The 25,486-nt window shown below is 37.2% G+C and overlaps 1 protein-coding gene across 5 annotated transcripts in view; it reads left to right on the forward strand.

The window, feature by feature from the left end:
• Window positions 1-1,249: 1,249 nt before the first annotated feature.
• LOC149835805 (BTB/POZ domain-containing protein) overlaps window positions 1,250-25,486 on the forward strand; it is a 29,780-nt gene continuing 5,543 nt past the window's right edge. For 3 of the 5 annotated variants that reach the window (XR_016432369.1, XM_090008764.1, XM_090008767.1), the window contains exons 1-11: window positions 1,250-1,740; window positions 2,168-3,030; window positions 3,229-3,546; window positions 3,751-3,981; window positions 4,430-4,591; window positions 4,796-5,008; window positions 5,105-5,152; window positions 5,233-5,291; window positions 5,507-5,639; window positions 5,723-5,797; window positions 5,879-5,959. Coding sequence is in view for 4 of the 5 variants with exons in the window: in XM_090008764.1 (XP_089864890.1) it covers window positions 2,170-3,030; window positions 3,229-3,546; window positions 3,751-3,981; window positions 4,430-4,591; window positions 4,796-5,008; window positions 5,105-5,152; window positions 5,233-5,291; window positions 5,507-5,639; window positions 5,723-5,797; window positions 5,879-5,959 (2,181 nt within the window). In the remaining variant the exon portion in view is untranslated. Of the gene's footprint in view, window positions 1,741-1,975; window positions 3,031-3,228; window positions 3,547-3,750; window positions 3,982-4,428; window positions 4,592-4,795; window positions 5,009-5,104; window positions 5,153-5,232; window positions 5,292-5,506; window positions 5,640-5,722; window positions 5,798-5,878; window positions 5,960-25,486 lie in introns of those variants that run through there. The other 2 variants (XM_090008766.1, XM_090008765.1) reach the window with 2 other exon arrangements.

A 25,486-nucleotide genomic window follows, 5' to 3' on the forward strand; every position in this document is an offset into this window, starting at 1 on the left:
ATCCAAATCCACCATAAAAAAAATGGATCGAATTTAGACTCGTACAGTCAAGGATCCAAACAAAAATTTATCATATAAAGCACACACATATAGATTGATTTATGTCAATATAAACAAATTTTGGATCTCATTATGCTAATTTGGATCCAAACTCACCCATATTAGAAAGAGATTCAATCCGGATCATATATAGATTCAAATAAGTTTTGGTGTCAAAATAAAGCATCAAGAGGTTTTAAGCAAATCAAAATAACTGTTCATAAAATCTAAAAATTTAAGAGACTGTTATGGTCAAGCAACAAACTAGAATACTAAAACAAAATTTTCAAAACTTAATGAGTTAAACAAAAAATTTCAAGGAGTTTCCAAAATTTCACTTGGATTGAAAGTTTGTTTTGCAAAAACCCACTTCTTTCGCGTGATCCAAGCGACGAGATCTTTGTTTCTCAAGGATTGAAAACATTCAAAGCGGAAAGCCCGGAAGGAAAGAATTTATTGTTTCTTTGTGGATTCCTATACAAAGCTTTTGTATATGTGTCTTCATACATTCCTTTATCATTTCGTTCAACAAGAACAATTCTTCTAATTATATGAATTCTTCTAGAATATTTTTTTCTTGAATATCATTAAAAAAAGTTTCCTATTGGCTGATATTCCACCAATTAGCCACCCAAAGTTTCATACTTTTATTAAACGAGAGAAAAGTTTGGGTATTTTTCATAGAACATGCTCGTTTTTTGAATTTTTTATGAAAATAAGACCTGTTTGAAAAATAAAAGGGCACATGCAAAATTAATAGAGAAGAACAGGGTCAGTCTAGTAATCTACTTAAAAAAGGAATACATAAGGAATTAACATGAAAGAAAAGGGCAATAAAGTTATTTTGTCATATTATGATGAAATCAATAAAAAAATTTCTTGTTTTCCTGTGGGTGTTTTGATGACAGAAATATTAGGAGATAATTGATGGAATAATCTTGTTTTCAATGTGGGTTTCTATTTTGAGGATTATTTTGTTAACTCAGGCACACCATTCGTAATATCTGAAATGTTAGGTTGTATTTGTAATTAGGTCAAAAGTGCGGCGTGTATTTTTTGTAAATTTTTCTTAATTGAAGCATATTTTTTAACATCAACCACCAAAAATGACGACAACTCACCACGCATAAAGACGAACGCCCACCGCTTTCCAAGGATTTGCGATGTCAGTCATGCTTATCCACGAGTCCCTCAGGCAGATGCAGCCATTCCCTTTGAGATTTTTGAGGACGGCCTCGCCCTTTGGGGTCCCCCAATTCATCAGATGATTCATCCTCCCTTGCCATATTCCTCTCTCTCTCTCTCTCTCTCAAATTCAATCGAAGACAAACTTGTTTCATTAGTCTGCTTCTATTTGTTTATCTCTCTGCCTTTCCTTTTTTGTGGAGACTTCTCCAAATTACGAATTTCATTAGATTAGTTCATCCCCATTAAGGATTAGTCTTCGTTACTGCACGGACTCGATGTGTAAAAGGAGCAAGCCGGCCATTTTACAGCTGTGAAGTGAAAATTGAGCAAGGAGTCGCGAGAAAATATCTCCATCTGCTTGTTCTTTTCCTGTCTACAACCGCAGCACCTTCTGGAGATGACGATGCCTTTCCATGATTCACCAGATACACCCTCCACGACCCCCCATTCTCCCTCTCTTGATGTTTTCTGAAGTCGAAAGGAGAGGAAAAGAAAAAACCAACAATTTGTAAGGTAGGTTTTCGTCCCGTCTTGATATTTTCCTCACATTTAATCGTGGTTGCAATCACCACACACACACACACACACACACACACACACACACACACACACATATATATATATATATATATATATATATATATATATATATATATATATATATATATATATATATATATATATATATATATATATATATATATATGTGTGTGTGTGTGTGTGTGTGTGTGTGTGTGTGTGTGTTAACGTAAGAAACAGAACATCTAGAATCCCTTTCTTCTTCTTTCGGATTACCATCATCATGCTTTTATCGTGAAGGGTGATTGAAAATGGTAGTGAATTGTGTTGATGGTGGGCTTATGAATCATAACAATCATCAGCATCCGTGTTTCTGCGTCCTGGCATTCCGTAGCGTTGATTCTTGAATTGGGGTGTGCAGAAATGGGCCGGAAGAAGGAGACGAAGAAGTTCCTCACGGTGGCGCCATTCGAGTGCGCGTGGCGCAAGGAGTTGAGGTTCAGAGACTCAGGAAGAGGGTGCATCACCTTCGACGCCTTCGCCCACAACGACGTCACGGTGGTGTTCCGGGAGCAGGCCGGCAGCCAGCACTACAATTACAGGATGGACAGCACCCCCAACTACACGGTCGTGCTCGGGAGCCACCGGAACAAGAGGTTGAAGATTGAGGTGAGCGGGAAGACGGTAGTCGACGTCGCGGGCATCGGTCTCTGCTCCTCCTCCGCCTTCCAGAGCTATTGGATCAGCATTTACGACGGCCTCATCAGCATAGGCAAAGGGCGTTGCCCTTTCCAGAATGTGATGTTCCAGTGGCTTGATTCACAACCATCCTTTAAGGTGCAGTATATTGGGCTCAGTAGTTGGGATAAGCACGTTGGCTACAGGAACGTCTGTGTGTTGTCCTTGCAGAAAGACTGCAATTTCCTTGAACGGAGACTCTTGGATGTGGCGGGTATGATCGAAGTGGATGTCGGCGATGACAATGAGAATGACGATGATGATGAAGAGAGTGGTGGGGAGGAGAGGAAGGGAGATGGAAACGATGCGTACAAAGACATGATCGAACTGGAACATTTTCTGGAGAGTTGGGATCTTTCAGATGTGATATTTGTTGTTGGTGATCAGGAGAAGGTTGTTCCTGCCCATAGAGTCATTTTGAGCTTGTGTGGTAGCTTCTGTGATGCTTCTTCATCAAGTGGGGATGGGAAAGTTATTCGGATTCCTTCAGTGACCTATCCTGTTCTTCATGCTTTGCTTAAATACATATACACTGGCCGAACCCAGGTAAGTTGAGTCTGTTCATTTCTCCTATTGATCTTCTTGCTTTTATGTCTTTAATTGTGCTTACCCATGTTGAAAAAAAGAAGAAACCAAAATGATGTCTGTGTTTCTTTCTGTCAAAAAAAAAACTGTGTTTCTTGATCTGTTTGATGAATAAATCGTGATATTTGCCTGTTTTTCTTGGTTTTGATCGTTACCCAGATTTTGGAGTCAGAGCTTGAGGCTTTGAGAGATCTTAGCAGAGAATTTCAACTTGTGCCATTGGTGAAGCGATGTGAAGAGCTGATCGATAGTTTGAAAAGAAAAGATTCCGAAAATGAATTGGAAATAGTCCATTCGAGCGTCAGAGCGCATTGTTGGAGCATCTTTCCATATGGTCTTCCAGTTGATATGAAGAAGTTAAGACAGTTGCTTTCAACCGGAGAGGGCAGTGATGTGGATGTATATATCGATGGTTGTGGGCTCATAGCTCAGGCTCATAAGCTAATACTCAGTTTGTGGAGTGCCCCTTTCTTCAAGGTCTCTTGAGCTTGAACCATCTTTACTTTCAATAGTTTCTCCTTGTATTCAGTTATCGGTTTTTCATTGCAAGCAGCATCCCATGGTGTTCTTCATGTTTAAGCATCTATTATACTGGGTGTGGCTTCCTTTTCGTGGGCTAGAGTGCCATCTTGGAAAATTTGTTTCCACCGATGTTTAAGGAGAACAACTTTTTTCTTGCAGATGTTCACTAATGGAATGAAGGAGAGCAATTCAAGAGCTGTCCGCTTGTGGGATGCGTCTCCTGAGGCTTTCTTAGTTATGCTTCAGTTCATGTATGGTGTAGAACTAGAGCTGAAAGACAACACAGAAATAGTTTCCTTGTTGATATCTCTCCTTTTTCTAGCTGATCGATTTGGAGTTAATTATCTTCATCAGGAATGCTGCAAGAACGTTATGGAATGCCTTTCTGAGGTGATCTTAATGATTGATGTTGAATACTTTCCATTTTGTTGTTTTTGCGGTTGTGATCTTGAAAGTTGAAAATATTGAATGATACTCTCACCCGACATAGACCCTTGGAAACAATTTTTTCTTTTCTGTTCTTGTTGCAACGTTGATTTTTCAAGCACTTTAGTTTTGACTAGTGGGGACTTTCTTCTTTGCCTTGTGTTAAACATATAAAGGAAAAATTACTTTTTTAATTATGATCGCCAGTGTAGTTTGATGTTTAGAATCTGACTTCATGATCCTTAATCATGAGGGGATTGATACATTTCAATAAATATATATGCAGGGTTGGTGTACTCATACTGGAAGAAGCTCATACTGCAAGAGTTATTTGTGTTGTTAATCGTTGAGGCATGAAAAGATTTTGGTGTATTAGGCGTTCTTTATTAAACTAATATTAAATTCTTTGCAGGATTTGGTGTGTCCCATTCTACAAGAAGTATCATCACTACCAACCTGTAGGCTCCTTCAAGAGACATGTGAGAAGTACTTTGCGATGCATTTTGATTATTGCACAACAGCCAACACAGATTTTGTGATGTTAAACGAGGCAACATTCATAAAAATTCTTGAGGTACATGTGAAGTTAAATGTCTGTTAGTTGCTCTGTCCTTAGTATTGAGGATGTTTTAGTGTGGTGGAATTTTTTGGATGCTTGATGTTTGTTCCCAACCGTAGCAGGGTAAATTAGTAGAAGCCAAAGAAACATGTTTCACACTCTGAAATATGGAGATGCGGGTAATTCTATTTAATATATCCATAATTGTGGGTTTTGCAGCATCCTCACTTGACTGTAACATCAGAAGAAAGAGTCCTGGATGCCATTCTACTGTGGTGTATACAAGCTGACAAAATTTGTGGATGGCAAGTGGTTGATGAGCTCTTGAAATTTTCAACACCTGATCCAGTTTTTGGGGAGAGGCTTCTGTCAATTGACTCTCTGCTCCCTTTTGTACGGTTTCCATTAATGTCCACAACATCACTTAAAATGGTATGGTTTTCTAGACTTGCTGATTAGTCTTGTCTCCTGGTGATTTTTTCATAAGCTTTCATTACTCATCTTGTTAATGCTTATTACACTTCTTAGCTTGAAAAGAGCAACCTTAGCAGCAAGATTCCAGTATTTCAACTACTTGTGAGTACAGTTATCACAAATCAGTTTTCTTAAAAAAGAAATGTACATGGAATTTCAATTACTGTGATGTCATGTCACAGGTTAAGGAAGCTCTTAGCAATTCTAGCATGGAGAAAGCAGGAAAGATGAGTGATCAAAAGTATGGCATTATGTTTAATCCTCTCTATGGAACTCTTTCTTGATACTTTTCTTTCCTTTCAATAATGCTCTCTAAGGTTCTATTTTCATCTTCTTAGAACTTTGTGGAAATATGAGGAATGTCTTCCTCCTACTACATATAAGTTCACTTGATTTGTTCCTTTTAGCCATTTGGGTTCATTAGGTGGAAATTCTGATGAAACTACACTATGATAGTGTGAGATTTCAGCATAGGGCAACAAGCTTCAAAGAACTACGATATATATGTGATGGAGACAATAATGGGGTGATGTACTATTCTGGCACTTCATATGGGAAACATCAATGGGTTAATCCTGTCGTAGCTAAGGTATCCTTCTTGAGTTGTGATGATGTTGTCATGTAGTTCATGATGAAAGGATATGGCTTTCTCGTCTTATTTCTGGTGTGCAGAGAGTTATTGTCACTGCAAGCAGCCCTACTTCAAGATACACAGACCCTAAAGCATTGGTTTCAAGAGCCTACCAGGTTCTGCTTAATGGCATATAGCACACATGGGAATTTACGTTTGAACTTCTTAGGAAGAAAACTAATTTTTTGGTACATTAGGCAACCTCTTTTGCTGGGCCACAAATTGAAGGAGGGCAGAGTTGTGCATGGTGGAAGGTTGATCTTGGCCAAGAGCATCAGGTTTGCAGTAGTTTCCTAGGATTTAAATACTTAATTTTTGTTGTTCTTTAATTCTTTCTGTCTGATGCATGAAAGCAAATTTGGTCACATGTTACTCATTACCTGATCTTTCCATCCATTCACATCCTCAAATTTCATTTTATATCCTGTATCTGAACTTTTTTTTGGTTATTGATCATCAATTGATAAATCTGATCATTATGGGACCATTTTATATGATCATCATCATTTGAATATTATTGTTAATGTAACTTTGATTTTGTTCTATGTGAAAAAGTATTCTGATAACTTTGTTTGTTTAACTTGTGTTCTATTGCTGTTTAGAATGGTAGTTCATTTAGCGAGACATGCCAACTTCATTTTATCAGAATTGATCAAATTCCATCTATCCATGAATTTTAAAAACAAATTGATTACTACAGATCTAAATGTTATCAAGTTGCACAATGTAATTGACTTGTGTTTGAAAGGCTACTAATAGAAAAAAAAACAGCATGCTGTGGACTATAATTCAGTGGAGTTGAAAAATTAATTCTATACCTCATTTGCATTAGCCTCCACTTCTTTTATTTTATTTTGATTCTCTCATGTTATTGGGGATTTGTTTTCATATCCTTTATGTATTTCTCGCTATTTGTATTCTGGAGAATATTTTAATTAGTGCAGCCAAACTTGCCAAGGTTTTACACATTGAATTTGCACTAGTATAATCCAGTTTATCTATGTCGGGGTAGCTACTGTCAATAGAATTTTGGTTCCTTTTTCTTTTCTTTTTTCTTCCGTGAGATTGAACATTCAGACTTTCTGGGATCTAACTTGAGATTCAAGAAGTCCAAGAAGCTCCAATGAGGGATCTAGTCTGGCATTTTGATTTAGATGCAGATAACCCTTATGCCAAGGTGCATTATGTAAGTAGTATGCCAAGATGCATCTCCTAAGCAGTATAGTGATATGTCTGTTTGATTGGTATATGCGGGTACTAGTTTTCTTGTCACCTAGGAGAATTCATGCTTCCATCCTTTCCATTCATACCTGCTCAGCTGAATGTTGTAAGATCTACACAGTTCCACATTGCTGTCCTATTGTTTGGTCTTTGAGCAACTAAGGCCTGATCATGCATCATCATTCCCTTCTCTTTCTCTCTTGCATTGTGTTATATGTACCTAATAAAGATTCAGTTTTGTCTTTTCAATTATACAAAAAGATTGTCAAATGACAAAATGTTTAGCTTTTGTGAATAACATGTTCTGCACCAGAGTAGCCAGTAGAGGGAGCGGGAGCGAAAAACAAGACACTTCTAAAATTTTAGGAAGCTCGAAGCTCGAGACAACTTAAAATCAAACCAAAAATCATCTCGGAAGCGAACCAAAAGCGAAGAGGGAAGCGACCTAGGATTCGAGTGGGAAGCGAATGGGAATCATTTTTTCCCTATATTGGGCAAAATTTTTTGTTGTTAAAAGCCTCGAGCCCCCCCCCCCCCCCCCCCCCGCCCCCCCAAAAAAAAAATCACTTTTTGATATTGGGAAGTGAGTGGGAAGCGAAATGGAAAGAGTCGCTTCCCTGCACATTTCTGAAGCAACACGGTTCGGGAAAGCGCACTTCCCCGAGTGCTATAGCGTTTCTGGTAACCCTGTTATGCACAATGTGCTTGCACACAATGATGCAAATGAAAACCACTTGTGAGAAAATTGATCGCTTGGTCGCTTTTGTGGTTTTTTGACCCAGTTATAGTATATATATATATATATATATATATATATATATATATATATATATATATATATATATATATATGCATGATGGCATTAAATTGTCTTTTTATTTTTAGAATGTATTTTAGGGAATATATATATATATATATATATATATTTTATGTATTCTATGTAGTAGGACAAAAATGCTATCAAAGGGTATTTTTGTCCTTTTGTTTCTAGCCCAACAGCTAGAGCTCTCCATTCTCCTCTCTTTGTCTATATATATGGAGGTCTCTCCCTTCTTTACTTTAATGCTTCTCTTAAGCATTTCTTCTTAATAAAAAATACTATTTTTTATTATTGTTCTCTTGTGTGTGCCCATAGTGGCTCTTGTGATCTTGTGAACTCTTTTTTATTTGCCCTTAGTGACTATTGTATTTTGCCCATAGTGGCTTTTGCATTATTGTGCTCTTGATTCCATTACACGGTATCAGATACCAATAGGATTATTTGATCCTATTTGCATTGTATTTTGAGGAGAATCTCCTCTTTATTCTTGGCGTGTGCTATTGCTCCTTTTTTCCGGTTGGTGAGTTGTGTCTACCATCATCATCATCATGGCCAAAAGCAAATCAAAGATCGAGCTCTCTTTCAAATAGAATGGTTCAAACTACTTAATGTGGGCCGTTGCAATGGAGAACCATCTCAAGGGTAAAAAGTTATGGGAATATGTAAGTGGAACTACTCCCTAACCCTAACTCAAGCTCACAAAGAAATAAGGTGTCCAAATCAAGGCCATTGATGGTGATGAAAGAGAAGGTGATTCAAGAGTACCAAACAAAAATGGAAGATTTGGAAAGTGAACACTGTGAAAATATCTCAAAAATGAGATAAAGTGTGCGATGAGCACAACACCACCAATGTGCACAAAAGCACAAGAACACTTGGAACAAATGTACACAAAGGTACAATAAAGAAACTCAAATGCACAAAGGCATACAAAATATAAAGAATTTTATTGAGAGGATTGGAGAACAAAAGCTCCAAGAAGTGAAGTTTACAAAGGGGGAACTCCCCTATTTATAAGAGGGAAAAGGAGCCTTGGAGGGGCTCCACTAGCTGTTGGAGCCCCTCCAACAGTTAGAATTTTAACCGTTGGAGAGGCTCAACAGCTAGTGTTGAGCCCTCCAAGGTTGACTTTGAGTCAACAAAGAAATAAAGAAGAAAAAGACAAAAAAGGGAAAAGAAAAAAAGAAAAGAAGAAAAGTAAAAAAGGAAAAAGAATTACAGCATATTCATAATTATGAATATGCGCAAAATGGAGAGAAATGACTAAAATACCCTTTCGGGTTTTACAGAAAAAGAAAACATATATATTTACATATATATATATATAGATAGATACATATACATATATACGTGATGTATATATGTATATGTATCTCTCTTTATATATATATATGTAAATATTTACATAAAGAGAGATACATTTTAACACCCTCCCTCAAACTTAGGGCACAATGACCGAAAGTTTGCAAAGGAGAAAGTTGAATCTTGGGGAGCAAAGCGCCTTGGTGAAGAAATCTGCCAACTGATATTCTGACGTCACATAAGGAAGATCGATGACTTTTTGTAGATATGCCTCACGGACATAATGACAGTCCATCTCAATATGCTTTGTCCGCTCATGAAACGTGTGGTTCTTGGCAATATAGATTGCACTCTTATTATCACAACATAACTTTGTGGGTTCTTGAATTGGAATCCCCATGTCTTGCAGCAACTGATGAATCCAGACAATCTCCATAGTTGTAGATGCCATGGCTCGATATTCTGCTTCGGTGGATGATAGAGACACCTTCTGTTGCTTCTTACATCTCCATGAGATCATGGATTCACCTAAAAAAATGCAAAAGCCTGTAGTGGAGTGACGGTTATTTGGGTCACCTCCCCAATCAGAGTCAGTATATGCAATTAAATTCAACTCAGAAGAAGAGGAAAGAAAAACTCCCTTGTTTAAAGTTTCCTTTAAGTATCTGACAACTCGGAGAATGGCACTCATATGAACGGATGTAGGAGCATGCTGAAATTGGCTTGCAGTATGCACGGCATGAGAGATGTTCGGCCTTGTGATGCTAAGATACATTAGAGATCCCACAAGTTGCCGGTAGGGGGTAGGATCATCCAAAGGTTTTCCATCATCGATCTTCATTTTTGATCCCATAATTTCAGGGGTCTCACAGATTTTATCATCAGTAATACCTGATCTGTCAAGAATCTCACAGACAAGTTTAGTTTGAGACAAAAAATAGCCTCTATGAGAGTAGGCTACCTCAATACCAAGAAAGTAAGTCAGATACCCCAGGTCTGACATTTCAAACCTTTCTTTTAAAGTGGTTTTAATGTTTCTGATGCCTTTTATGTCACTACCTGTTATCAACATATCATCAACATATAACAGTAAAATCACAATTCCTGCATCAGACTTTTTGACAAACAGAGCAGTGTCAGTGTAGCATGAGGAAAAACCATTTTGAACCATTACATCATTAAATCGATCATACCAAGCCTTAGGGGCTTGTTTTAAACCATAAAGTGCTTTTTGCAAACGAAGGACTTTCCCCTTTGGTATGTTCATACCAGGAGGAGCATCCATGTAGACTTCTTCATTAAGGTCCCCATTTAGAAATGCATTTTTAACATCCATTTGGTAAATATTCTATTTTTTAATAGATGCAATGGTGATTAAACACCTTACAGTAACCATTCGTGCAACAGGAGCAAAGGTTTCTTCGTAATCGATGCTGTATTCTTGACTATATCCTTTTGCGACAAGACGGGCTTTATATCTTTCAAGAGTGCCATCACTCTTGGTTTTGACTTTAAAAACCCATCTACATCCTATTGTTTTCTTTCCTTCTGGAAGACATTGAAAAACCCACGTTTTGGCTTTGTTGAGGGCTCTAAGTTCGTTGTCCATGACATCCCTCCATTCAATCATTTTCGTAGCTTCTTTAAAATTTCTAGGTTCTTGGTATGAATGAATGGCACTAAGACATGCCCTATGTTTTGGAGAAAAAGACTCATAGGATATAAATCTAGAAGGATTTTTCCTAGATCTTTCAGTTCTTCGAGAGTTGTTGGAAGATTCACTAAGATCACTATATTTCTCTATTGCACTTCTAAAAGTGCTTTTATCTCTATGAGTATAGTTAATTGGTTCATTTATCATTTCTTCTTCATTATGAATGGTTTGAGGAATACATTCACTTATATCCTCATTCTCTTTTAATTCATCATCGCTAAAATCTTCATTTCTAGATAATAGTTCAAACAAAAAGGAATAATCGGCATTATCTTCATGAGTTTTGTGTTCTTCAAAACCACTTATGTTTTCTAAAAAGGTTACATTTCTTGAAACATATAGTTTATCATTTTTAATATCATAACACCTAAAACCTTTTTGGGTTTCCGAATATCCTAAAAAGCACAAGAAATAGCTTTGGGAGATAATTTATCATTCTTATCGGTGAGAACAAAACATTTACAACAAAAAATTCTTAACCTATTGTAGTCGGGTTCTTTTTTATACAAGATTTCATATGGAGATATTTGGTTCAAGTTTTTGGATGGAAGTCGGTTGATGAGATAAACCGATGCAAGAGCCGCTTCGGCCCAAAATCTTTTTGGAATTTTTTGATAAATTAACAAAGTTCTTGTAGTTTCAATTATGTGTCTATGTTTTCGTTCGGCTAACCCATTTTGTTGGGGAGTTTTGGGACAAGACCTTTGATGAACAATCTCATTATTTTCAATATAACTTTTGAAATCATTTGAGAGATATTCTCCCCCGGAGTCGGTTCTAAAAATTTGTAATTTACTATTGAATTGATTTTGTATTAACATGTGAAAGATCTTGAAAGTAGAGAAAACCTCATGTTTATGTTTGAGGAAGTATATCCAACTATACCTTGAAAAATCATCCACATAAATAACATAATATGAAAAACCTCCCTTAGACACAACGGGTGCCGGTCCCCATACATCCGAATGCACAATTTCGAAAGGTTTGGTTGAAAACATAGTTCTTTGTCCAAAATGTAAGCTTCTCATTTTACCAAGAATGCAATCATTACAATTGAAATTGTCTTTACATAAGGTTTTAGCAAAATGTAAATATGAAAGCTTGACAATATTTGGATGCCCAAGGCGTTTATGCCAAATATTTATATCCTTATGTTGGGCAACATTACAAAAAGAGGTTTTTGGAATTTGAAGAAATTCCATGAGATAAAGATCTCCCTTCCTAGAGCCTTCCCTAATCAACTTCCCGGACCGGCGATCCTGTATCCAACATTTATTTGATGAGAATTTGATATCACACCCATGATCCGATAGTTGAGAGACGGAAAGCAAATTTAAATTTAGTTTTGGTATAAATCTAACTTTTGGAATAAAAAAACCTTGTCTTTCAAAATCACCAATTCCTTTTATTTCAAGAGAAGCCCCATCCGCGGTGGAGACAAAAGAGGGTGACAAATTTTTTGAGTATTTAGAAAGTGACAAAACATTTGGAGTCATATGAAAGGATGCACCTGAGTCTAAGAGCCAAAGAGTCTTACCGGGAGGAGAGAAGGTGGTCATGGCGGCTCCGGAAACGGATCCCTTGAGGAGTGGTTGAAGAGCTTCCATGATTTGATTGAGAGCCAAAGTAGCATGATTGGAAGTAGAAGGACCTTCCTCCTTGGTTGATTGGAAAGTAGTAGACATAGCCACCATCTTCTTCCATTTAGGGCATACCGGTTTAATGTGACCCGGTTCTTTGCAAAAATGGCATATGATCTTACTATAATCTCTCCTTCCATAATGCCCACCATTTTCTCTTCCTCCTTGATTTTTGTTAAAATGAGGGGGTTTATAGGTTTTAACATTATTCCCGGTCTTGAGACGGCATAAGCATCCTCATCCTCATCTTTAGAGGGAACGGCCAACACACTTAGATTGGTTTTATTCATTCCCAATCTAGTTTCTTCTCCACTTAATTTGGTAAGCACATCTTCCAAAGGAGGGGAAGAGAAAGAAGATAAGAGAGAGGATCTAGTTTGTTCAAACTCGGGTTTAAGCCCATTTAAAAAGTTAAAGAAATGATCCTCTTCTAGTTGTTTGGCCCTCAATTCAATAGCCTCACCGCTCCATTTAGGTTCTTGGAGGGCAAGCTCATCCCAAATAGTGGATAACTCGGCGAAATACTCTCTAACGGACATTTCTCCTTGTTGAAGGGTTAAGGCCTTCTTTTGGAGATAGTACTTATGGGACAAATCTCTTGAAGTATACATTCTTTCAAGATATTCCCATACTTGACATGCCTTTTTGAACTTTAGAATATTGGCATTAATTTTGGTCTCAACCGAAGAGAAGAACCATGAGAGAATTTTGTAGTTTTTCATTTCTCATTCTTCATGCTTCTTATTGTAATCTTCAAAAGCCTTTTCTCTTTCTTCACCCTCAAGAACCTTGATCTCCCCTTTGTCAAGGGTAGTAATTTTTGGTACGGGTTCGGGAATAGTTCCTTGAACATATCCCCAAAGTCCCTTTCCTTTTATATGGGCCTCCATATTCCCGGCCCATACATGATAATTCATTCCATTCAATTTGAAGCCAAGAGAGAAGTGCGAATCTTTTTCGCCCATTAGAGAGGATACAAAGAGGAATAAATGCGTACCACAATGCGAAGTGAGTCCCTTCTTGATGTAGGAAGCTTGCAAAATATAGAATGAAGAGCCGAGTCTTCACTTCCACCACCACAACTCAATGGCACACTTTACGAGGTATTCCAACGAAGAGAAATAAGAGCACGATCTTCTTTTCCTTTAAGCCTAGCTCTGATACCATGTGAAAATATCTCAAAAAATGAGATAAAGTGTGCGATGAGCACAACACCACCAATGTGCACAAAAGCACAAGAACACTTAGAACAAATGTACACAAAGGTACAATAAAGAAACTCAAATGCACAAAGGCATACAAAATATAAAGAATTTTATTGAGAGGATTGGAGAACAAAAGCTCCAAGAAGTGAAGTTTACAAAGGGGGAACTCCCCTATTTATAAGAGGGAAAAGGAGCCTTGGAGGGGCTCCACTAGCTGTTGGAGCCCCTCCAACGGTTAGAATTCTAACCGTTGGAGAGGCTCAACAGCTAGTGTTGAGCCCTCCAAGGTTGACTTTGAGTCAACAAAGAAATAAAGAAGAAAAAGACAAAAAAGGGAAAAGAAAAAAAGAAAAGAAGAAAAGTAAAAAAGGAAAAAGAATTACAGCATATTCATAATTATGAATATGCGCAAAATGGAGAGAAATGACTAAAATACCCTTTCGGGTTTTACAGAAAAAGAAAACATATATATTTACATATATATATATATAGATAGATACATATACATATATACGTGATGTATATATGTATATGTATCTCTCTTTATATATATATGTAAATATTTACATAAAGAGAGATACATTTTAACAAACACGCCAACATCTTGGCATGATTTATGAATAATGTTGAACTAAATATTTGTGTTAATATTACCAAATTCAAAAAGGCAAGTAAAGTATGAATATTCTTGAAGGGAATGTACACCCAAAAGAACTTGCGTGTCAATACTTTTTATAAGAGAAGATTTGTTGAATGAAGCAAGGAGACATGAGTGTACGTAACTACTATAGTGATCTATCCCCTTTTTGAGATGAGTTTGCTCTTCTTGAACCTCAATGGGAAGGAGTCGTTATAGAATTGAGACAAGGCAACTAGTAAAAGAACCTTTTTTTCAATTTCTTTATGGACTTTGCCCGAAATTTGAGCAAGTTCGAGCATCTTTGCTTCATGGATCCTCTCCTCCTCCCCTAAATGAGGCTCTTGTAGAGATTTGCCAAGAAGAGGCTTGTCGTAGCATGATTAAGGAAGGGGACGAGGTGCACACGATGTCAAGACAGGAGAGTGATATGAACAACTACAAGCCTCTACCACATTTTTGGAAGTAAAACAATGATGGAACGAGGAAGATCATCGTCACTTTGTGATGAGTCAAGACATATCAAACTGAATTGTCCTAAGCTAAAGAAGAAAGCGGCCTCCGTTAGAGAGAAATCTACCAAAATGAGTGATGATGCAAGCAAGAAAGGAGGTGATCTTAAGGACCTATCCATTGCTCAATAGGCAGAAGCTTTTCAAGAATTTTTGAAGGCAAAAACTTTTATAACATCCACATCTGGTGCCACAATCTCCTCCTGGCCTCTTGGATACTTAACTCGGGTGCTTCTTTTCACATGACACCTAATGCATCCCTTCTATCCGAAAAATGCACCAACTCTTACTCATCTTTTGTTTCAATTGTTTATGCGACCTCTTTAGAAATCAAAGGCTCTTTAGAAATCAAAGGAATTTAAAATTTAAAACAAGTTTTAAAAGATTCTAAAGAATTTTTTGTCCTAAGATTAGAATTATACCAAAATTGAATTTAAACATATTTTCGGTTTCTCAATTTTTCAACCATGGATGTGAAATCTCTTTCTCATCTAAGGGTTGCTCCATACATGATCTTTAGTCAGGGAAGCTTATTTGGCGAGGTCATAAGAGAGAAGTTATCTATTATATGAACTTTTTGTCTCTTCACTCTAAGTTTTTTTATAATTATGCTCAAGATAAAGATATTGTAACTTAGCATAAAAGACTTGGGCATCCAAGTACCTCAAAGTTATATCTTTTTTATTTTTTGAAAAGATTTTGTAATGAAAGGGGGTTTATTTGTAATGATTGCATCCTTGGAAAAATGCATACTCTTCCATTTACAAATTGAACTTTTGTTTTCAAAAAACCCTTTGAGTTGGTGCATTCGGATGTATGGAGACCCACTCCCGTCATGTCAAAAGGAGGATATTCTTATTATGTTATTTTAATTGATGTCTTCACTAAATATGAGGTTTAAATCAAATGTTTTCTCACTTTAAAGAATTTCTCATGCTTGTTAAAAATGAATTTCAAACTAATATTTTCATTTTTTGCTCTTATTTAGGTGGAGAATATATGTCCAAATGATTTTCAAAACTATTTGAAACAAAATGAGATTTTGCATCAAAGACCTTGTCCAAAAACTTTTCAACAAAATGCTCTTGATGAGAGAAAACAAACACATTATTGAGACAACTAAAACCCTATTTATTTCAAAAAGTGTTCCTAAGAATTTTTGGGTTGAAGCTACACTTATTGCTATCGGTTTTAATAAATAAAATGTCATTTTTATTAAAAAATATTTCACCTATGGAAAAATTGTTCAATATAACCCCGGATTTCAAAAGATTAAGGCCATGTTTGGAAACTTTGAGTTGTGATAAGAGTTAATGCATTTGGCAAAAACTTGGTCAAACTACCTTGTGGTTGCCATTTGAAAACTGATAGCTGGGATAGGTGTTTATGCATTTGGAATGGGAAGTGAGGTCCTCTCACCTTTGTATTTAAACTAAATAATGGAATCCATAGCTACCACCTCCAAGAGGTGGTAGCTGCCAAATCTAGGATTTGTCTGTTCCCACTTCCTATCCCAGCTACTAGTTTCTAAATAGGTTCTAAGAGTTTTTTAATGTAAGTGCTTTGTACTTTTTCAAGGAAATGACAAACTCTCGCCAAAAGCGATTGAATGTGTGTTTATTAGAGAAAATCAAAAGGGGTATAGATTTTAGAAATGTTACCTTTTTAGAAGAAGAAAATGGATCTTATAAAGATAAACCTAAGGAGGAAGTAGATTATTCTTTCATATTTAATCTTTTACCTAAGAAAGGAAGTGAAGCATCTAATTTGAATGATTGTGATAATGTTGAATGTGTTGATAATGATACTCTCAACGATGTGATTAACAATGATTCTAACTCAAATAATGAGGATCTCATGAACTTCATGATTATACTCGGCATGAGAGTAAGAATCAACCATGTGCCTCAAAAAAATACTCACAAGAACAATCCTTAGAATACCCCTATAGAAGGGTCTAACCTTAGAAAATCCTAATATATCCCTAGACCACCTAATAGATTTGCCTTCTATGAATCTTTTTCTCCAAATTATAGAGCTTGTTTAATGGTCTTTCATGCCTACCATGAACCTGTTAAATTATGGAATCAAATCTTGTAATCCAATATATATTTTATATATATAAGGTAATACATATACATATATATAATATATGTATACATATCTACCTATTATATATATAAAATATATATTTATTTCATTTGAGCCGTGAGGGTATATTCATCTTTTTACACATTCTTTTTTGAGAATATGTATGTAATTTTTGCCTTTTGTTTTGTTTTCTTTTCCTTTTATTTTTTTCTTATTCTTTTTGGTTTTAGCACTTGGAGGGGCCCACTCAATGTGATCGTTGGGCCCTCCAACGGTTATAATAATAACCGTTGGAGGGGTCCCAACGATCACATTGGGAGCCCCTCCAAGGCCTCTCATTGTGTATAAACAGGGGAGTTCCCCCTTGTGTTTTGGTATGACTTTGGGTCAAAGCCCAAGTATTGAATAAAGCTTTTATTCATTTTTCCTTAGTGCATTTGTGAGATTGATTGGTTTGTGCTTTTGTGCACAAGTGTTTTTGTTGTACATGTGTGCACTTGTCTTTCATCAAGAACATTGGGTCTTGATTATAGTATCTTGTTGAAGACACTTTTACATGGTATCAGAGCTTGGTTTGACGAAGAAAGCTTGTGCATTCTCCACATTATTGGGTGCCTTGAAAAACGTGCCTTTAAGCCATCGAAGATTGGAGTGGATCATTTCCTTCGGCCAATATTTTAGAAGTCTCCTTTGTCAAGAAAGACTTAAAAATCTATTGAGGTACGTGTTCTTTTTTTTGTTTCTATCTTCTCTAATGGGCGAAAAAGACTCTCACTTCTCTCTTGGGTTTAAACTCAATGGTTCAAACTATCATGTTTGGGCCGGTAATATGAAAGCCCATATTAAAGGGAAGGGGCTTTGGGGGTATGTTCAAGGTTCAATACCAGAACTCGAACAAAAAATTACTATTGTGAAAAAAGGTGATATAAAGATTCTTGAAGGAGAAGAAAGGCAAAGAGCTCTTGAAGATTATTCAAAGAAACATGACGAATGGGAAATGAAAAACTTCAAGATCTTATCGTGGTTTTTCTCATTCGTTGAAACTAAGATCAATGCCAACATCATCAAATTCAAGAAAGCTTTCGAAGCTTGGCTATATCTTGAAAAAATGTATACATCAAGAGATTTATCGCACAAGTACTACCTTCAAAGGAGGGCAATCCTACAACAAAATGAGATGACTATTCGGGAATACTTTGCCGAATTGTCTTCCATTTGGGACGAGCTTGTTATGCTAGAACCCAAATGGAGTAGTGAAGCTATCGAGCTTAGACACAAGCAACTTGAGGAAGAACATTTTTTTAACTTTCTAAATGGCCTTAAACCCAAATTTGAACAAATTCGGTCCTCTCTTTTTTCTTTTTTCTTTTTTCTTCTTTCTTCTTTCACGTCTCCCTCCATTGAAGATGTTATTATTAAATTGAGTGGGGAAGAAACCCGTATGGGTATTAGTAAGAGCAAACCTAGCATCCTTGCTACCTCTTCTATTTAAGAAGAAAGTGAAGGAGTGAATGCCATTTCAAGACCGGGTAATAATGTGAAGACTTACAAACCTCCTCACTTCGAGAATCAAAATCAAGGAAGAAATTGGCAAAATAGAAAAAGAGACTATAGCAAACTAACTTGTCATTTTTGTAAAGAACCGGGGCATATCAAACCTATTTGCCCAAAATGGAAGAAATTGCTTGCAATGGCTACCACATCTCAACCAGAAGAATGACCCTCCTCTTCCAATGGGTCTCTCTCTTTACAACAAATTATAGAAGCTCTTCAACCTCTTCTCAAGGGAGGAACTTCCGGAGCCGCTATGACAACCTCTTCACCCCCCGGTAAGATAGCTTGGCTTTTAGATTCTGGTGCATCATTTCATATGACCACAAGTGCTTGTTCTCTTTCCAAATATTCTAAAAAGTCTTTTTCATCTTTTGTCTTAACGACAGATGGAACATTTCTTGAAATTAAAAGAATAGGCAATTTCGAAAAACAAGATTTTTTTATTCCAAAAATTAGATTCATACCAAAACTAAATTTGAATTTACTTTCGGTTTCTCAACTCTTGGACCATAGTTGCGATATAAAATTCTCTTTTAATAAATGTTGAATATAGGATCGCCGGTCCGGGAGGTTGATTGGGGAAGGTTCTAGGAGAGGAGATCTCTACTATGTTGACTCTCTCCAAGCTCCCAAGAATCAATTTTGTAATGTTGTCCAAAATAAGGATATTCATGTGGCATAAGAGACTTGGACATCCCAACATTGTTAAAATTTCATATTTACCTTTTGTTAAATACCTTTGTAAAGGAGATTTTGTATGTAATGAATGTATTCTTGGGAAAATGAAAAGTTTACCCTTTTATCAAAGATCCATATTTACAACAAAACCTTTTGAAATCGTTCATTCCAACGTATGGGGTCCGGCTCCTGTGATATCTAAACGAGGATTCTCATATTATGTGATTTTTGTTAATGATTACACTGAGTATTGTTGGATATATTTTCTCAAACATAAACATGAAGTTTTTTTTACTTTTAAAACTTTTTATATGATGATTTTAAATCAATTCAATGGAAACTTAAAAATTCTTAGATCCGACTCAGGAGGAGAATACCTCTCAAATGATTTCAAGAGTTATCTTGAAAGTTGTGGTATTCTCCATAAAAAATCTTGCCCCAAAACTCCTCAATAAAACGGATTAGCTGAACGAAAGCATATGCACATTATTGAAACAACTCGAACCTTGCTTATTTCACAAAACATTCCAAAAAAAATTTTGGGCTGAGGTAGCCCTTACTTCGGTCTATCTCACAAATAAACTTCCATCAAAGAATTTGAACAAAATTTCTCCTTTTAAAAAATTATATGAGAAGGAACCTGACTATAGTAAGTTAAGGGTTTTTGGTTGTAAATGTTTTGTCCTTACGGCTAAAAATGATAAGCTTTCTCCAAAGGCCATTCCTTGTGCCTTTCTTGGTTATTTGAAAACCCAAAAGGGTTTTAGGTGTTATGATGTTAGAAATGACAAATTATATGTATCTAGAAATGTGAGTTTTTTGAAAAATCTTAGTGGTTTCAAAAGTCTTAAAACTCATAATGAGAATGTGGATTATTTCTTTCTATTTGAACGGTTAACTAAAGATAATGATACAAGTGATGATGAGTCAACTAAAAAAACTGTCTCTTTTCTGCTCTCTCTTCTTCATCAACATATCGATGAAGGAACATCTAGAGAACCCATCACCTATGTTCATAGAGATAAAAACACCTTCAGAAGTGCTCTTGAAAGATATAATGACACCAGTAGGACTGTCTCTCCGAGAGAGGAGAACCTGCGAAGAACCGAAAGACCTAAGAAAGCTCCTTCTAGGTTTATCTCATATGACTCTTTCTCACCTAAATATAGGGCATGTCTTAGTGCCATTCATTCTTACGTAGAATCTAAAAATTTTGAGGAAGCACGAAAATGTTCTAAATGAGTAGAAGCTATGGAGAATGAACTTGGTGCTCTAAGAATAGCCATAACGTGGGAGTTCCAAGATCTCCCTAAGGGTAAGAAAGCAATATGATGTAGATGAGTATTTAAGGTTAAAACTAAGAGCGATGGATCTCTTGAGAGATATAAGGCTCAATTAGTAGCAAAAAGGGTATAGTCAAGAATATGGGATTGACTATAAAGAAACTTTTGCTCCTGTGGCCCGTATGGTCACTGTCTGATGTCTCATCACTGTTGCCTCAATTAACAAATGAAACATCTATCAAATGGATGTTAAAAACGCCTTCCTAAATGGTGATCTGAATGGAGAAGTATATATGGATGCTCCATCAGGAATGAAGACTTCTCAAGGGAAAATACTTCGCCTTCGCAAAACACTTATGGTTTAAAACAAGCTCCCAAGGCTTGGTATGATAGATTTAACTCCGTAATGTTAGAAAATGGTTTTTCATCATGTTTCACTGACACTACTTTATTTGTTAGAAAAATCAATGCATGGATTGTCATTCTGCTTTTATATGTTGGTGATATGCTTATAACCGGAAGTGATTCTAAAGGGGTTAAAAACATAAAATCAATTTTGAAAGATAAATTTGAAATGTCTGATTTGAGATTCCTAACTTATTTTTTGGGTATTGAAGTAGCATATTCTCATAGAGAGTATTTTTTATCTCAAACTAAGCTTGCCTCTGAGCTATGTCACAGGGATTCGACTAGCAGGGTGTCGCACCCGCGTATTTTTTATCTCAAACTAAGCTTGCCTCTGAGCTATGTCACAGGGATTCGACTAGCAGGGTGTCGCACCCGCGTCGACGCGACTCGACGCGGGTGCAGGTGCGGCACCGGGTGCGGTCAACCCGATCCTAGGTGCGTTGACCACACCCAGGATCATTTAGGTCCATTTTTTTTTATTTTTTTTTTTAAATTTGCCCAAATGGGCTGCGATTTTTTAAAAAAAAAAAATTATGCTGACAGCAGCTGTCAGCAACTGTTCTATCAGCTGCTGACAGCTGCAGTAGCTGTTCTTGTTAAGAAATCATATTTGGATTGGATCGGATCTTGATCCAATCCATACTACCGCTACCGCTGAAGGCTCACGCGGTGGCATACTTGTAATTTCTTTTAGATTGTAAAGTGTTATAAATAGATCAATACAAAGGGGAATATTATTCGATGCCCTAATCGATCTCTCCTCTCTCCCTCTCTCTCTCTATCGAGTCTTCTCGTTTCCCTCACGCATACCAAAATCTCACATGGTATCAGAGCGCTAACTTCTCTGCGTGCTCATCTTCAGATCATGATTCAGCGTCAAGAGCAAGGATCATCTCCAGCGTCAAACAGCGTCAGATCGTGATTCAGCGTCAAACAGCGTCAAGAGCAAGGATCTTCAGATCGTGATTCAGCGTCAGATCGTGATTCAGATCGTGATTCCACGTGACTGTAAGTCCATTTCTTAGCGTGATTTCACGAGTTTGTTCCAGCGTGATTCCACGTGACTGTTACTTCATCTCTTCCAAAATTTCTAAACCTTTTCATTCCTGCCGAGAATTTCAATTTTTTTTTTACTCTGAATTCCTTCCTTTATTCTGAAAACATAACCTGCCTTCACTGTGTTCCTGCCTTCACTGTGTCCTAATTTTTCTAAACACTAATCTTTCTTAAACTTTACCTTAAATCATTCTATGGCTGCCCTCTCTTCCAGCTTCCTTTCTCAACTTATCTCTCAAAAACTCAATCAAACAAATTATTTGACGTGGAAACGTCAAATCATCCCTTTCATTAAGAGTCATCGACTTTATGGCCACATTGATGGCTCTCTTCCTGCACCACCTAAGTTCAATGTAACCGATGTGAAGAATGCTGCCGGGGAAGTTGAAAGCACATTAACTGAGCTTAATCCGGATTATGATACATGGACGGCACATGATCAAGCCCTTGTTGCTTATATCACATCAACTCTTTCCGATGAAGTGCTCGCCGGGATTGATGATGATCTCACTGCCACGGAGTTGTGGCAATCCTTAGCCACAACGTATTCCCAAATTTCTGAAGCCCGATTCCTCCAACTTAAGAGGCAATTTCAAGATTGCAAGCGTGGTACTAAATCAGTTTTGGAGTTTATGAGTGAACTGAAGAATATTAGTGATCAACTGGCTATTGTGGGACACCCTATTAACGATAAAGACAAAGTTCAACAAGTCCTAAGTGGGTTGGGACATGATTTCGATGTCTTTTGTACTGCCTTAGAGGTATTGCCTTCCCTTCCCTCATTTGAAGATCTCAAGGCAAAACTACTTCAACATGAAGCCAGCAGATTGCAACGTCAGGACTTATTGTCACATGGTCAACACAATGTTCTTGTTACCAACACTTATTCTCATCCAGGGAATCGTGCTAGAGGGTTTCATGTGCAACCAGGCATGGGAAGAGGAATTCTTCCTACTCCTCGGGTCAACACACAGGGCAATATCCCACGGAGAATCCCTACTTGTTTTTATTGTAACAAAAAGGGACACGTAAAGTCTGAGTGTTGGCACAATCCTCAGAACAAAGGCAAAGGGGTTCGACGCGATAACGCGCAGACAAGTTCACATGTGCCAGGCAACTATATTCCTCCAGATGTGCAACACATTCTTATGACTGCTATGTCCAAGATCAATTTTAAACAGAATGAGGAAGGAACTTGGTATGTGGACTCTGGTGCAGCAACTCATGTGACTGATAATGCAGGTAAACTTTCTAGTGCTCTCCCTTATTTAGATCAAGGCTCAGTTGTTACAGGAGATGGATCCCATCATAAGATATCTCACATTGGAAATGCACAAGTATCTTTGTCTCACTGTTCTTTACCCTTGAAAAATGTCCTAGTTGTTCCAAATATTAAGAAAAATATTATTTCTGTCTCCAAGCTTATTGATGATTCTAATTCCTCTGTTGAATTTACTCCATCTTCTGTTTATGTCAAGGATGCTCGAACCAAGAAGACATTCGCTGAGGGTGTTCGCAAGGGCAACATGTACGTTCTTGAGGAAGCCCCAACAGTGTCTGCGTCAAGTGTCCCTGTTTCGTCTTCTCCTAGTCCTCATCATGTTGCTTTAACAGAGTATGATAGGTCATTCATTTGGCACGGCCGCTTAGGTCATTGCAGTCATTCTTTTATTCGTGATCTTGTTAATAATGGGCTCATTCCCAAGTCCAGTCTATGTCCTGCCAATAAGTCAGACATGTGCTCAAATTGTCACATTTGTAAGAGCCATGCCTTACCTTTTCAGTTGATAAATAAACGAGCATCCAAATTATTTGAGACAATATATTCTGATGTTTGGGGACCAGCTCCTCTTTCTTCTTCTTCTGGGAGCAAATATTATGTTATTTTTATTGATTCTTACTCTCGATACACTTGGATTTCTTTTATGAAGCATAAATCCGAAGTATTTCATTTGTTTACTCAATTTCATGCCTTAGTCCGCAACAAATACTCCTCTAATATTGTGCATTTCCAATGTGATGGTGGGGGAGAATTTATCTCAAAAGAATTTACTGAGTACTTACTAAATCATGGGATCACTAGACAGATTTCCTGTCCACATACACCTCAACAAAATGGCATAGCAGAAAGAAAACACAGACATATAGTTGAATCTGCACTAAGCATGATACATAATACTGGCATCCCCATGACTCTTTGGACTGAAGCTTTCCATACTGCCGTATATATCATCAATCGTTTGCCATTGTCATTACTTGAAGGAAACTCCCCATATTTCCTTTTACATCATGAACACCCTGATTACAATGTGCTACGAGTTTTTGGGTGTATTTGTTATGTTCATGTTGATGTCTCCTTACGAAACAAATTTCAGGATCGGGCCATTATGTGCAGATTTATTGGTTATTCTGACAGTCATAAAGGGTATAGATGTTACAATCCCAAAACTGGGCGTGTACACATTTCCCGGCATGTTGTTTTTGATGAGCTTAGATTCAAGGATTCGCCAGACACATTTGTGGAATCCAATGCTGATCCTCAGTCCTATGATCCATGGCTAAGTGCTGAAATCCTACCTTCACAAGGGGATCCACATCAATCTTCGGATCCAATATGTCATGACACTCCCTTTGCCTCATCCCAAGTTGATTTAGAATCATCCACATGTGATCCTCGACCACCTGGATATTTTTCAGGGATGACTTATAGTAGAAGGCCTCCTTCTATCCGTGCTCCAGACACAACCAATGTTCTTCCACGCAGATCAGAACGGGTAAGACATCCAATTGACAGGTGGATCAGTTATGACAATTTTTCTTTAGATTTTCAGATCTTTATGACAGAGGTGAACAAAAATGAGGAGCCCAAGAGTTATGATCATGCCTCTCAAGATAGACGTTGGATTGATGCCATGAATGAGGAGATGTCCGCCTTACATGAATGTCAAACTTGGGTCCTTGTTCCTCGACCAGACGGGAAAAATGTAGTGAGTTCCAAATGGGTTTATAAGATTAAATATAGACCTGATGGCAGTGTTGACCGATACAAAGCCCGCCTTGTTGCCAGAGGATTCACTCAACAGTATGGTGAGGATTACGATGAAACTTTCAGTCCAGTTGTCAAGATAGGGACAATACGAGTTATTCTTTCACTGGCAGTATCACATGGATGGCCCTTATATCAGTTGGATGTGAAGAATGCATTTCTTCATGGTTATTTGAAAGAAGAAGTATATATGGAGCAACCTCCAGGGTATGCATCAAGTGATCCTTCTCAATGGGTTTGCAAACTACAGAAATCATTATATGGGCTCAAGCAAGCATCTAGATCGTGGTTTGACAGGTTTTCTCTCCATATTCAGCAGGCCGGCTTCACTCGAAGCGCCCTTGATCATTCTTTATTCTTATATCGGTCAGGTGAAACGGTAACTTGGCTTCTCATATATGTGGATGATATAGTACTCACGGGAAACTCTTCCTCTCATATCACTCATGTTAAAGAGGTCTTGCAAGAGGCTTTTAAAATGAAGGATCTTGGCGAGCTACGATACTTCTTAGGGATTGAACTTGATAGAAAGGATAATGAGATGACTCTCACTCAGCATAAGTATGCTCTTGACATATTAAGCAAGGCAGGGATGTTGCAGTGCAAACCCATAAATACTCCCAGTATTCTTAACTCCA

The sequence above is a fragment of the Nuphar pumila genome, chromosome 6, assembly GCF_984573655.1.
Source record: "Nuphar pumila chromosome 6, dmNupPumi1.hap1.1, whole genome shotgun sequence".
NCBI lineage: Eukaryota > Viridiplantae > Streptophyta > Magnoliopsida > Nymphaeales > Nymphaeaceae > Nuphar > Nuphar pumila.